The sequence below is a fragment of the Oncorhynchus tshawytscha genome, linkage group LG32 (genome assembly GCF_018296145.1).
Source record: "Oncorhynchus tshawytscha isolate Ot180627B linkage group LG32, Otsh_v2.0, whole genome shotgun sequence".
In the NCBI taxonomy this organism is placed as follows: Eukaryota; Metazoa; Chordata; class Actinopteri; order Salmoniformes; family Salmonidae; genus Oncorhynchus; species Oncorhynchus tshawytscha.
The window spans coordinates 3992885-4008505 of NC_056460.1; the positions used below are offsets into that span (position 1 = coordinate 3992885).

Here is a 15621-nt window from a genome sequence, read left to right on the forward strand (position 1 = left end):
ACATTATGGGCTTTAGGACCCTTATTTACCCACTACCCTCCTGGAGAAGGCCCCAGCTCTCCTGCACCTCAGCCTGCTTCCGTGTCACTCTGGCAGCCAGGGTAGGGTGGAGGTCCGAAAGGCGGGAAACAGTCTCGTTCAGCATCTGGAGAGAGCGTGGTCGAGGAGGGGATGGGGTTAGTGGATGGATGTGACACAATTCATTTACAGTTGATTTACAGTCTTGGAAAACGACCCACGTTCTTTAAAATGGAAGTCTACGGTTAGATTTAACACAAGTGTAACACCACTTCATAGAAGGCTTCTTCTATGGTTAAGGGGGAAACGCCACAAAAAAAAGATTCAGAAAAGGTCTAGGAAGGAGTAGTCTAGATTTTAGTGTTATGTTTCACTGTCTTATGATAGTTTCTCTGTGTTTCTCTCTACTTAGGATTGAAGTAGTCTTGAGTACTGAGCATTGGGCCAGTAACCGAAAGGTTGCTAGATCGAATCCCTGAGCTGACAAGGTAAAAATCTGTTGTTCTGCCCCTGTACAAGGCAGTTAACCCACTGTTCCTAGGCCATCATTGTAAATAAGAATTTGTTCTTAACTGACTTGCCTAGTTAAATAAAGGTTACAAAATGTGCTTACACCATACACTACAGCTGTAGTGTATTCCTTTTAAATTCCTATTGGAGTACATTTGAGTATTTTCAATGATAACATTTGTAAACGACCAGTATTTCACTTGAAATGGAACTGAACACAACCCTGATGCATTGCTGCATTTCACCATAAATGCATTAATTATTCTGAGCTACATTCCCCATGCGCCACTCACCATGATTTGGCTGGCAATATTGTAGATCTCTGTCTGACCGCAGCTCCCCTGGTTATCGGATCCAGACAGGACGCTTCTCTACCAAACAAACCAAATAACAGAGTCAATGTGTAATAACGTGTAATTACAAAACAATGATAATCTGCAGAACCTTGGGACCACATTTCCACATAGCATTCAAATAATAAAGAGGAACTATGGAGTAAAACAATCTTATATTTGGGGTTATGATGTTATGATGGGGACAGTTGTACTAAGCTCACGGCGCATATATTTTTCAAGAATCAATCAAACTTTTAACAGCATGTAAATATTGCAGATTGTACCTTTACAGGATCACTGGTGCAAAATAGGACTCTTGTCCAAATTCCTATTCTGCCTTTTTACCTTCCTGTTGATGGTGCAGATGATGGTGTCAGCCTGTTGGTAGAAGGAGGAGACGTCCAGAGCCAGTTTGAGGTCTTGGTGATAGTTTCTTAACAGTGACTGGAACCTCAGCCAGCTACCAAAGAGATACAGTATCTAGTTCAGTGCTTTGGCAATGGGATCACAATGGGGTCAAATTCCCAGATATGACTTGAAATCCAAGATGGATGTGAAAGTAATTCAAGTCAGACCAAGTACTGTTACATAACATGGAAAGCTGTAGTTACATAGGAGAACAACATGTTAACGGTAGCCATAACAAATATACATCCATAGCCCCAAGGACAAAGTATATGTAGCCTAGTCAAGGACTCTAACCCAGACGCTTATAAGAAATCACAGTATGCCTTCCGACAAACCATCAAACAGGCAAAGCGTCAATACAGGACTAAGATTGACTCTGATGCTCGTCGGATGTGGCAGGGCTTGAAAACTATTACAGACTACAAAGGGAAGCAGAGCTGCCCAGAGACACGAGCCTACCAGTCAAACTAAATATCTTACAGGCTCGCTTCGAGGCAAGCAGCACTGAAGCATGCATGAGAGTATCAGCTGTTCCGGATGACTGTGTGATCATGCACTCCATAGCAGACGTGAGTAAGACCTTTAAACAGGTCAACATTCACAAGGCCACAGGGCCAGACAGATTACCAGGATGTGTACTCTGAGCATGCACTGACCAACTGGCAAGTGTCTTCACTGACATTTTCAACCTGTCCCTGACCGAGTCTGTAATACCAACATGTTCCAAGCAGACCACCATAGTCCCTGTACCCAAGAACACCAAGGTAACCTACATAAATGACTGCCGACCCATAGCACTCATGTCTGTATTCATGAAGTGCTTTGAAAGGCTAGTCATGGCTCAGATCAACACCTGTAGCGCAGAAACCCTAGACCCTCTCCAATTTGCATACCGCCCCAACAGATCCACAGATGATGCAATCTCTATTGCACTCCACACTGCCCTTACCCACCTGGAGAAATGGAACACCTACGTGAGAATGCTATTCATTGACCACAGCTCAGCGTTCAACACCATAGTGCCCTCAAAGCTCATCACGAAGCTAAGGACCCTGGGACTAAACACCTCCCTCCAACTGGATCCTGGACTTCCTGATGGGCCGCCCCCAGGTGGTAAGGGTAGGTAACAACACATTGCCATGCTGATCATCAACACGGGGCCCCTTAGGGGTGCATGCTCAGTCCCCTCCTGTACTCCCTGTTCACCCATGACTGCATGGCCAAGCACCAACATTAAGTTTGCCGACGACACAACAGTGGTAGGCCTGATCACCAACAATGATGAGACAGCCTATAGGGAGGAGGTCAGAGACCTGGCAGTGTGGTGCCAGAATAACAACCTCTCCCTCAACGTGATCATGACAAAGGAGATGATTGTGGACTACAAGAAAAGGAGGACCAAGCACGCCCGCATTCTCATTGACTGGGCTGTAGTGGAGCAGGTTGAGAGCTTCAAGTTGCTTGGTGTCCACATCACCAACAACCTAACATGGTCCAAACACACCAAGACAGTCGTGAAGAGGGCATGACAACATCTAATCCGCCCCAGGAGACTGAAAAGATCTGGCATGGGTCCTCAGATCCTCAAAATGTCCTACAGCTGCACTATCGAGAGCATTCTGACTGGTTGCATCACCCACCGCCTGAAATGGCAACTGCTCAGTCTCCGACCGCAAGGCACTACGAGGGTAGTGCGTACGGCCCAGTACATCACTGAGGCCAAGCTTCCTGCCATCCAGGACCTTTATACCAGGCGGTGTCAGAGAACGACTCCAGCCACCCTAGTCATAGATTGTTCTCTCTGCTACTGCACGTCACGTGCTACCAGAGTGCCAAGTCTAGGTCCAAAAGGCTTCTTAACAGCTTCCACCCCCAAGCCATAAGACTCCTGAACAGCTAATCAAATGGCTACCCAGACTATTTGCTATTTCCTCCCCAGCCTCATTTTTACATTGCTGCTACTCACTGTATCCATTCATAGTCACTTTACCTCTACCGACATGTACATATTATCTCAATTACCTCGGCTAACCGGTGCCCCCGCACATTGACTCTGTACCAGTACCCCCTGTATATAGCCTCGCTACTGTTATTTTATTGTTGCTCCTTTTTTTTCTTCTATTTTTCTTATTTATTCATTTTTTACTTCAGTTTATTTTAGTAAATACTTTAACACTTTTTTTCTTAAAACTGTATTGTTGGTTAAGGGCTTGTAAGTAAGCATTTCACAGTAAAGTCTACACCAGTTGTATTTGGCGCATGTGACAATTAGAATTTGATTTGATTTAGCCATAGAGAGAAAAAAAAACTATAATAAAGCACGAGTGACCATGATTTATCATGAGTATATCACAGCCTAGGGGCCTCGAATGCCTTACTGTTATTGCTTTATTTTTTAATTAAAGTAAGGTGTTATTGATGCATCTTGCTCAAACAGTCAAAAATGGGACTTACGTTTGGTTAACGGTGTTCTCTCCAGAAGGGATTTTGTTGCCTTCTATCTGTTGCAGTCTCTTCCTCTTCTCTCCCTCGTGGCCGGTCTCCACGTCAAGCGTCTCGTACTGATGTCCATCCTATAAAGGACATTAGAAAGGAAGAATCTGTGAACCAGTACGTACACTCAATGCATGGTTCTGACACTTGAGGGCATGTATGTGGATACAGTACAATATTGTAGGAAGTAAATGTAATCAATGTGTAGTGCATAAAGGCCCATGACATGATAACATTTCTTTATCCATTCCAGGGTGCACATTTTTGTTTTAGCCCAGCACTAACACACCTGATTCAACTAATTAATGGCTAACTTATCAGTTGAGTCAGGTCTGTTAGTCCTTGGCTAGAATAACATATTTTTTATGGATTGAGATACACTGAATTATGAGCTATACCACATCATAGACCTTTGTGCACTACACATTGATTAATTCATTGAAGCACAAACCTGTTTTATGTCCAGACTTCTCGTCATCTGTATGAGGGAATTCTCAATGTCCTTTAGGTCTCGCTGTTGGGTCGGTGACGCGTCCTCTGGGTCCTGCAAAGGACATCCAAGGACACTACAGCCATACTTCAGATCCCGAAGCTTCCTCTTGAACCAAGAGTCCACCTGTGTAGAAACACGATTGAGTAATAACAAGTCTTTAAAATCAAGTTGATACGAAATTAGTTCAAGGGATTTTTACTGTAGCAGATATGCTCTTACAATAAAGTATCTATCCATGATGACATGATTACATTTGATGAGTACTGTGCCTTTAGTGAGGAGATTACTGTTTATAAATACAGAAAATATACTGAAAAGAGTACATAAAAATATCCTGGAACACTGATTTAGGTGTTTGGCTAACTAAACAATTTGGAACCCGGGATTAAACATCTGAAAGTGAGCAAGCAAAAAGGAGTAAATGTACTATTATTGATAGTCATTTGTTACAAAGTAAATCTGCAATATAATCATGAAATATATTATTGATAGTCAAAACAGAACAAGCCTGCAATATATCATGAAATACATTCCTTTACATTTCCCAATATAATTTATACAGACATGTCAAATTGCAAGCATTGCAGGTGCACTGAGAGACAGTTGCAAGCCTGTGGTACTCATAATTCTTGTGTTTCACAATTGCACAAATAAATGAAAACAAGTGATGAAGTAAAAAGACGACCCTAGCTCCTACTCCTTACATTTCTTATTGGACAGTTACATTTTATGACAGTCTGTAAACAAGATGAATTGGTCCCATGTGGGTAATATATATATATATATATATATATCAGTTGAAGTCGGAAGTTTACATACTTCTTGTTGACAAATTATAGTTTTGCCAAGTCGGTTAGGACATCTACTTTGTGCATGACACAAGTAATTTTTCCAACAATTGTTTACAGACAGATTATTTCACTGTATCACAATTCCAGTTGGTCCGAAGTGTACATACACTAAGTTGACTGTGTCTTTAAACAGCTTGGAAGCTTTAGAAGCTTCTGATAGGCTAATTAACATCATTTGAGTCAATTGGAGGTGTACCAGTGGATGTATTTCAAGGCCTACCTTCAAACTCAGTGCCTCTTCACTTGACATCATGGGAAAATCAATAGAAATCAGCCAAGACCTCAGAAAAAAAAATTGTAGACCTCTACAAGTCTGGTTCATCCTTGGGAGCAATTTTCAAATGCCTGAAAGTACCACATTTATCTGTACAAACAATAGTACGCAAGTATAAACACCATGGGACCATGCAGCAGTCATACCGATCATGAAGGAGACGTGTTCTGTCTCCTAGAGATGAATGTACTTTGGTGTGAAAAGTGCAAATCAATCCCAGAACAACAGCAAACGACCTCGTAAAGATGCTGGAGGAAACAGGTACAAAAGTATTTATATCCACAGTAAAACGAGTCCTATATCGACATAACCTGAAAGGCAGCTCAACAAGGAAGAAGTCACTGCTCCAAAACCGTCATAAAAAAAGCTCGACTACGGTTTGCAACTGCACATGGGGACAAAGATCGTACTTTTTGGAGAAATGTCCTCTGGTCTGATGAAACAAAAATAGAACTGTTTGGCCATAACGACCGTCGTTATGTTTGGAGGAAAAAGGGGGACGCTTGCAAGCCGAAGAACACCATCCCAAACGTGAAGCACGGGGGTGGCAGCATCATGTGGTGGGGGTGCTTTGCTGCAGGAGGGACTGGTGCACTTCACAAAATAGATGGCTTCATGAGGCAGGAAAATTCTGTGGATATATTGAAGCAACATCTCAAGACATCAGTCAGGAAGTTAAAGCTTGGTTGCAAATGGGTCTTCCAAATGCACAATGACCCCAAGCATATTTCCAAAGTTGTGGCAAAATGGCTTAAGGACAAAAAAGTCAAGGTATTGGAGTGGCCATCACAAAGCCCTGACCTCAATCCTATAGAACATCTGTGGGCAGAACTGAAAAAGCGTGTGCAAGCAAGGAGGCCTACAAACCTGACTCAGTTACACCAGGTCCTACAGGAGGAATGGGCCAAAATTCGCCCAACTTATTGTGGGAAGCTTGTGGAAGACTACCCAAAACGTTTGACCCAAGTTAAACAATTTAAAGTCAATGCTACCAAATACTAACTGAGTGTATGTAAACTTCTGACCCACTTGGATTGTGATGAAAGAAATAAAAGCTGGAAATAAATAATTCTCTACTATTATTCTGACATTTCACATTCTTAAAATAAAGTTGTGATCCTATCTGACCTAAGACTTGGAATTTTTTACTATGATTAAATATCAGGAATTTTGAAAAGCTGAGTTTAAATGTATGTGGCTAAAGTGTATGTAAACATCTGACTTCAACTGTACACACTACACTGTATATACACACTACAGTTCAAAAGTTTGAGGTCACTTAGAAATGTCCTTGTTTTTGAAAGAAAAGCACATTGTTTGTCCATTAAAATAACATCAAGTTGATCAGAAATACAGCTTCATTAAATAGTACCCGCAAAACACCAGTCTCAACGTCAACAGTGAAGAGGCGACTCTGGGATGCTTGGTTGCTGATAATGGGCCTCTGTACGCCTATGTAGATATTCCATAAAAAATCTACCGTTTCCAGCTACAATAGTTATTTACAACATTAACAATGTCTACATTGTATTTTTTGATCAATTTGATGTTATTTTAATGAACAAAAATTTACTTTTCTTTCAAAACAAGGACATTTCTAAGTGACCCCAAACTTTTAAACAGTGGTGTATATATACTGAACAAAAATATAAACACAACATCTAAGGTGTTTGTCCCATGTTTCATGATCTGAAATAAAATATCTCAGAAATGTTGTGCCATTCATCTGCCGCTGTCACCTCATATTTCAGCATGATAATGCACGGTGCCATGTCGCAAGGATCTGCACACAATTCCTGGAAGCTGAAATCATTCTCTGCGAGCTCCAGAGCACTACTCCATCTCCATCTTTGCGATTTCATAACCTTAACCTTAAGCTTGAGGAACCTTTTCCCTGTCTGTCGCCGTTCTCCCTTTGCCATGCCAATGCATTCTGTACTGATGACCTCATGCAAAACGTTGAATGATGCATATTATCTTTCCGAGACCTCTTACATCATCACAGTATGTAGCTAAATCATGGAGCAACCTGCTGCTGGTTCCCTACGGTCTCCACAATAATCTGAAACTTGTTAGGCCTGCCTGCTTTTCATCTTAGAAAGATGTTTGTTTTCCTGGAACGTAATGTGCTGTATTTTCTGCAGTGAAATACACACTTTGGTAACAGTTTACTTAAAGCTTGCAGTTATAATGCAGTATGATGCGTTGATAAGCTTATGTATGAGCTTTTATAATGTTTTACAATAATGCGTCTCTGTAAGCCCTGTTGAACAGGTTTCATGTAAGAACTGTAACACAAGTTTCACCATGTTGCAAGATTTCCATGTGCCTTCCACAGGTTGGCTACAAAAGACCACAAAACGGAATGCACATACCCTGTAGTATTTGGATAGCTTGCCTGGCTATAAACAATGTGTCTATTTAGTCTTGGGCCCTTGAAAAGTTGAAAACTTCAAGAGATGTAGACATTGTCATGCGAAACAGGGAAATGTACAGACAGATACACAGAAACGGACCCCCAGAGCTATACTCAATCCTGGTGAAAAATGGAACTTGTGTACTAAACACAGCGATGAGATAACGCAGGCTTTGTGTGACTCAGCCAGCCCACCTACACAGGGCCGAGATGAAGAACGAAGAGAGCCAAAGCCATGATCTCATCTCAAAATAATTGCTCCTCTTCTCGCTGTTGGGGCGTTCCTTTTCCCCTCCCACTGTCCTTTTGCTAGTTGCATGCTCAGCATTGAAAACTGTAACCATTGGACTGTTGTCTGTATAAATATCTAACTTAATTTTCCAGTTTGCTTCAAATGTATATCATGCTTTCTGAGTGCATAAAATATGCATCTTAACATGGTATGTGATAATAAGTACACGATCTTCCTCATTTGTAAGCTTATTTTGGCATGCTTGTGCCCCTGGAGTGGAACTCATGGAACGTGTGGAGTTATATTTCAAAATAGTTGTTCAATGTCGCCATTAAATACAATTAGGATCCCCTTAAATTCCTAAAGATACTCGCAAATATTGAAATAACCTGTTTGCCAGCTGTGGATCTGGAGAAACACTTAATCACAGGTACAACTTCAGTTTGGCATCATTATATCCACCAACGCAATGTGCCTGATTGCTATTTTTATCATGCAACCCCTTCAATTATGGAATTGGGAGTCGTTTATTCTGTGGAAATAACCAGTTCATCCGAAACGTGGCCTTTTGCCTAGCTTAATGAAAGCCTGCTGATGATCTCATAGCTCGAGAGTACAGTGTGGATAATGCAACACTGAGGTAATAGTGCACACATTGTGTGTGTGTGTGTGTGTGTGTGTGTGTGTGTGTGTGTGTGTGTGTGTGTGTGTGTGTGTGTGTGTGTGTGTGTGTGTGTGTGTGTGTGTGTGTGAGGTTTCATGCTGGAACAATGTACGTTATGGTGGTGTTTATATCATGTTGCTTTTGGTAACAGCCGATAAAACAGTATCTTGTGTTGCAGGGTGGAAGGCGCCCAACGGAAAGATTCTGATGTTGTTACTCAACTTAGTCAGTAATGCAAATCCAGTAATTATTGGTATGTTAAAAAACACTTATGTAATGAGAGCATTACATAGTATGTGAAATGAGGGAGAAAAACATTACTTACACTGGGTTTTGTGGTTATGGATTTAATTCCCAATCCTCCTATTGCCTTTTGGCTCTGGACTTACTTTCTTTAAAGTAAACAAGTCAATTAATTTGCTTTCAGAAAGCTTGAGAATGGTTAACACGGGTCACATTGACCAACAGAAACAAAACAAATGTCCATAACACTGGTTGAGACATTCACCATTTCTATTTCAAAGTCAATTGATTTGAACCAGGTGATTTGAAATGTACATTAGTTGGTGCTGGCTTGTAGCCTATCCCAACTCAATAACATGTGAGACACCATGAATAAAACAACTGTAATCCAAGGTTACCTTAGACTGAGAGCTGGACCTCTTATCCAAGTCGTCCTCTACCATCAAGGATGGCGGTTTTGGGTGAACACTGTTGTAGTTGCTTCGGATGGTCTCCGACGTGGATCTAACGGAAGTGGCCAGGTCAGAGTCACACAAGGACACGTCGGGGGCTGTCTCAACGTTCCGGCAAATAGCAATCTTCCTGATGGATCTAGAGGATGCAGTGGGGGACACAGAATTCCTGTCCTCCTCCACTCTCTCATCCTGATGTCCCTCTGGTGTTGAAGCATAGACCTGGGTGGCCACTTGTGGGAGTTCCGAGTTCCCAGGCCACCCCTGGGACTGGCCCATGTAAAGGGACATTTGGTCGTGTAGCTCCAACTTGTTCGGAGCAGCAGACTTCGGCAGATAGACGTCCACGAACTCCTGGCATTTGGCTTCGGAGGGGACAGACAGCCTGGTCCCAATGGTAAAGGGTTGGATTTTTCTGACGACACCCTCAGACATGGTTTTTGATAGCTGTGCAGTTTAGTCTAGATGGGCATACTGTGACAAGAGTCACAAAACAATACAGATATCTCACCTCATGTACGGCAATGTCCAGTATCAGAAGTTCAGAATGAGAGGAAAAACCAGATGAATTCTCGAATAAACAAAGCTCTTTTCCCCAAGAAATTGTCAAAAGCAAAACTCACTCAAAAAGCCGCCAGCCTCCTTGCACCTCATGGAGAGGAAGACAAGTACAGGACAAACAATAGAACGTCCCCTCCTGTCTGTTTCGAAGTTATCAACTGAGTTACAGCGCCTGTGTCATGTCAGGGGAAACCAATATGAGAAGGCGAGGAGGGAGGAGTGCCTCTTCTGAGCAACCACCAAGCCAATAGTGAGAGAGAGAGACAGAAAGAGAGAGAGAAATCTGAGTGAAAAGGGAAAGTGTCTGGCTTGCTGCCTGGGTGCTCTCAGAAAAAATAGAAAAAATAGGAAGGGAAAGAGAGGGGGGAAGTTTCATTAAAGAGGAGTGAGGTCACCACTTTCTGTCAAGGGCTGGGCAGAGTCAGAGTGACTGAGGGTTGTAAACTGGAGCTGTAAAAACTTCCTCCCCAAACAAAAAGCTCCATGCTCAGATATGAGTAGAGTAACAGAGGGGTAAAATGCTTCTCTTGCGCTCTCTCTCGCTCTCACTCTCTCTCATTCTGGTCACGCCTGCTCACAGCTGGACAATGAGGTAATGCTTTTAACAAGAACAACAAACATGAAGCACCTCTAGATCTCACGTCTGCAGTCTGCTCTCTCTCTCTCTTTCTCCCTCTCTCTCTTTATCTCTCTCCATAACTGGTCAAATTGTCAAATGTTTGCTCTACAAAGACTAAAGGTGAGGGTATTTGCTTGTTCTCAAACATGCCTCAAGAATCAATTGTCTTTTCTAACAGTTTTCACACTTTTTCATAACAATCCCTATGAGTTTGTTTTGAGGAGTAACAAAATCCAATGCAATTTTCCACTTATTTTTCTAATTCTACATTCACAGTCCAAACATTTACAGACACACATAGGAAACACATTGTGCTTACTCAGGCCTCAGGCTTCCACTTGATTTGAACCAGGTGTCCTATCAGGCTACTGTAACATCCTCTGTACTTCTTTGGCAATCAATTACAGGTATTTTCCACGTTATAAGCCACAGGCCTATACTGTATGTGGACTGGGACTTATACAATGTTGTTTGTTCTTATAGGAACAGGAGAAAATACCTTGTCATTGTTTCATGAAGATGGATTGGGGTTTTGTAGAAAGAAGATTTATTTTTGTTTTCTCAAATATTTCACTGTGTAATCCTATACTCTGGTGGAACTGCGTTCACATATTTGACTTGTACAAGATGTTGGGGAATTCCCTCGTTGATTTATGAACGCGACACAATTACACCATGCTAACTTGCTCACTCTCACAAATGAACACTTCTCATGTTTGTATTTTACCCTTACACCCCATGCCCCCTTTCTCGGGAGGCTCAACTGAAGTCAACTGACTTTGGGTCAACCCCATGAGGACCAAAAATACTTAAGGCATGAAACAGCCCTGTCCATTTACTGTTCCAAGAACCAACCGTCTTATGTACTGTAGCTACATGACCTCAAATTCCTATGGCTATAGCTCACCCCTTACAATGACAGCTCTTGTTTTGCTGATAGCAAGAACAAAGAGTTCAGTCACATACTCCTGCATTTTCAAAACTTATTCCAACATGGGTTACTAGACATTTTAATTTTTCCATGATGCTAATGAAACATTAAACATTCCAGAATAAATGTCAATATGCAGTATCTAAATATAAATCTGACCATCTTGATCCTACCATAAAACAAACTCTATGGGGCGGTTTTGCGGACACAGATTAAGCCTAATCCTAGACAAATTTTCACTTTTTAAACTTTTATTCAACCCCTATCTTCCTGCAATAGGACCTGAGCAACAACGGTACAACCAAGCTCATATTCACACCAGAGGTGCAGTGGAGCACATTTTTGGTATATGGAGACTTCAGCATGCTTATAGAAAAGGGAACTCAACATGTACTGCACTGACACAAATTACTGTACTGTTAGATTTCAGTGCAGCCTTTGAAATGATTGAACATAACATGTTGTTGAAAAACATGTGTTATGGCTTTTCATCCTCTGCCATATCTTGGATTCAGAGCTCTCTATCTAATAGAACTCAAATGGCTTTCTTTATTGGAAGCTTCTCTAATGTCAAACATGTAAAGTGTGGTGTACCTCACAGCAGCTCTCTAGGCCCTCTACTCTTTTATTGTTATCAATGACCTGCCACTGGCATTAAACAAGGCATGTGTGTCCATATACGCATCAGCAACCACAGCTAATGAAGTCACTACAACCCTTAACAAAGAGTTGCAGTCTGTTTTGGAATGGGCAGGCAGTAATAAACTGGTTCTGAACATTTCTAAAACTAAGAGCATTGCATTTGGTACAAATCATTCCATAAGTTCTAGACCTCAGCTGAATATGGTAATGAACAGTGTGGCTGTTGAACAAGTTTAGGAGACTAAATTACTTGGTGTTATTTTAGATTGTAAACTGTCATGTTCAAAACATATAGATTCAATGGTTGTAAAGATGGGGAGAGTTCTGTCTGTAATAAAGAGATGCTCTGCTTTTTTGACACCACACTCCAAAAAGCAAGTCCTGCAGGCTCTAGTTTTGTCTTATCTTGATTGTTGTCCAGTCGTGTGGTCGAGTGCTGCAAGGAAATACCTAGTTAAGCTGCAGCTGGCCCAGAACAGAGTGGCACTTCTTGCTCTTCATTGTAATCAGAGGGCTGATATAAATACTATACATGCCAGTCTCTCTTGGCAAAGAGTTGAGGAGAGACTGCATCCCTTCTTTTTATAAGAAACATTCATGTGTTGAAAATTCCAAATAGTTTCTATAGTCAACTTACACACAGCTCTGACACACACATTTACCCCACCAGACATGCCACCAGGGGTCTTTTTACAGTCCCAAAATCCAGAACAAATTCAAGAAAGCGTGCAGTATTTTATAGAGCCATTATTGCATGGAATCTCATATTGCTCAAATGAACAGCAAACCTGTTTTTTTTTAAAACAGATAAAGCAACACTTCACAGCACAATGCCTCTTCCCTATTTGGCCTAGATAGTTTGTGTGTATGTACTGACATGTAGGCTGTGTGTGACTTTACAATATTTTTGATGTAGTTCTGTCCTTGAGCTGTTCTTGTCTATGAATGTTCTATATTATGTCATTTTTGTGTGGACCCCAGGAAGAGTAACTGCTGCTTTTGCAACAGCTAATGGCGATCCTAATAAAATACCAAATGGAAGAGTCGTTTCCAGTGTCTCAGAAACACATTGCACTTTCAACCAAGAAGATGCAGCATTGTCATAATTGCAACAGCAGTGCTTCATAATTACCTCAAACAGCACGGCTGCCCAGATCCTCGCACTGAAGATGAAGATTACCCATTTGTTTCCATGGCTTGAGACAGAATCATGACAGAAATGGACAACCCTGCAGAGATGCTTTTGCTATGTAGCACTTCTCACAACAAAGACAGCTCAAGTGATTGAAGCAAACAATAGCCATGGATTGGTAACAAAAATGTTATTATTCACAAATGGAAATATTTGGATCCCAAACTGGTGCTGGTTAGAGAAGAACCTGCTTCTGGTTTCCCTACAAATGGTAGTTCAGGCACTATTTTTATTGTTTTCTGTTGATGCTGTTTGTTCTCGATAATTGGGTGGTTTGACACAATTCGCTTCAAGAGGGTTTTTTCAGTCACTGAAATTATTTTAATGTTTTCTTTTACCTCCATCCTTTGCTTGGTTTAGGTGACTTGCTTATGTATTCGTGTCCCATCCCTGATTTTTGAAGCAGCCTCAGGTCAGCACCAAGTGCACATCATTAATCTAATTAGGCTTCACAAAGATTAACTGGTTAGTCCTTATTTACCTTAGTCTGAGACTCCCCAGTCTATAATTAATTCATCTGAAGTTAAGCAACATCTCAGAAAGCTATTTTTTAAATCTGGATTAATTTAAGAAGAATTAGCTTACTTACCTTCTCGGGGTTTTCACCCCGAGAGTAACAGGCAGGTGGAGAGAGTGAACCAAGATGTGGGTAGGTTTCTGCTGTCTTATTGCCAGGACGGCAATAGACGGCAATGGGCGGCGTACGTGCCCTGGGCAGTGATGGCCACTCCTCCACTAGCCTCTCCCCCTTCCAGTGGGTACTGGGGTACCAGCTGGTTCTGGCACCTTGGCATCAGAGCCAGATCGAGGCTCCTGCGGTGGACGACTGGTTTAGGCACGCTGAGGAGACATGGGATGCCGCTCATGTGCACCTTCAGCGGGCCATGAGGCGCCAAAAAACAGCGCAGTGAGGACCGGGTCTGGCTCTCGATCCGAAACCTGCCCCTCCGCCTGCCTTGCCGGGAAGCTGGGTCCACGGTTTGTGGGGCCATTCAAAGTCCTGAGGAGACTGAACGAGGTTTGTTACAGGTTACAGCTTCCCCCCGATTACCGCATTAACCCGTTCAACGTGTCTCTCCTCAGGCCGGTGGTGGCTGGCCTGCTCCAGGATTCTGAGGTGCGGGAGGTTCCTCCGCCCGCTCTGAACATCGAGGGGGCCCCGGGGCGTATTCTGTTCGCTACATACCTGATTCGAGACGTTGGGCGAGGGGCCTTCAGTACCTCGTGGACTGGGAGGGGTATGGTCTGGAGGAGAGATGCTGGGTTCCGGTGGAGGACGTGTTGGATCCTTCAATGCTGCGAGAGTTCCACCGTCTCCATCCGGATCGCCTTGCGCGTCGCCCTCCGGGTCGTCGCGCGGTCAGTGGGGTGGGGGGTGTGGGGGGGGTACTGTCACGACTTCCGCCGAAGTCGGTCCCTCTCCTTGTTCGGGCGGTGTTCGAAGGTTGATGTCACCGACCTTCTAGCCATCACTGATCCATTTTTTTATTTTTCATTGGTTTTGTCTTGTCTTCCATCACACCTGCTTCCAATCCCATGTTGCATGTTGTGTATTTAACCCTCTGTTTCCCCTCATGTCCTTGTCAGTAACTGTTTGATTGTATGTATTGGTACTAGTTATGTTCTGGTGTGCGACAAAGTCATAATTATGGCTAAACCCTACCCATTTCCACAATTTCTCTTCTTAAAATGTGATTTTAAACCTAACCCTAACTAATGAAGGCCACATTTGATTCGTTGGACCTTCCGCACATTTGGGCATAAGTGTCTGGGAACGAAATTAGGTGTAATGGGACTAACATAACTACACTTCAGAGCATGGGCCATCCTACAGCACAACATGTCACATGTTTATATCATATTCGACATAAGTGGGTTATGTCACATTTGATAATGGTGATTGTCACACAGTTATGCCACATTTATGAAGCCTGTATAATGCATGACATACGGTTATAGATGATTTGTAACACATTCATGTAGTGTTTATGAAGGCATTATGAAGCCTTTATAAACTGAACATCATTTAAAGCGGGGACGTTTTTTTTTCACTCTGCAAGTGAGCCTACCTACCAATGAGAATGACAAAAAAGTTTGAGCAGTGTTGTCCAATTTTTATCGAGAATAAAGCTCTGAAGTGGATCGGGGGATGATCAACACATTCTTGTTAGTATAGACAGAGAAAGGTGCCTTGAATTAGAAAATGTCAGCATTGTAACAAGGTCAAATTTAAGGTAACACATACATCTTTGGGCCCGCGTCTGCCTGTATCTCAATACCTTTTCAA

The 15621-nt window shown here is 42.3% G+C and overlaps 1 protein-coding gene across 2 annotated transcripts in view; it reads right to left on the bottom strand.

Annotated features, from left to right (window-relative positions):
• Positions 1 to 10341, bottom strand: part of LOC112230439 — a 29420-nt gene extending 19079 nt beyond the window's left edge. Inside the window, exons 1-6 of one of the 2 annotated variants that reach the window (XM_042310779.1) lie at positions 9336 to 10341; positions 4216 to 4380; positions 3726 to 3844; positions 1209 to 1323; positions 822 to 899; positions 30 to 145 (exon numbers count right to left, since the gene is read on the bottom strand). In XM_042310779.1, coding sequence (XP_042166713.1) covers positions 30 to 145; positions 822 to 899; positions 1209 to 1323; positions 3726 to 3844; positions 4216 to 4380; positions 9336 to 9824 — 1082 coding nt within the window. In that variant the 5' untranslated portion in view covers positions 9825 to 10341. The remainder of the gene's footprint in view (positions 1 to 29; positions 146 to 821; positions 900 to 1208; positions 1324 to 3725; positions 3845 to 4215; positions 4381 to 9335) is intronic. The other variant, XM_024396750.2, reaches the window with a different exon arrangement.
• Positions 10342 to 15621: the final 5280 nt, after the last annotated feature.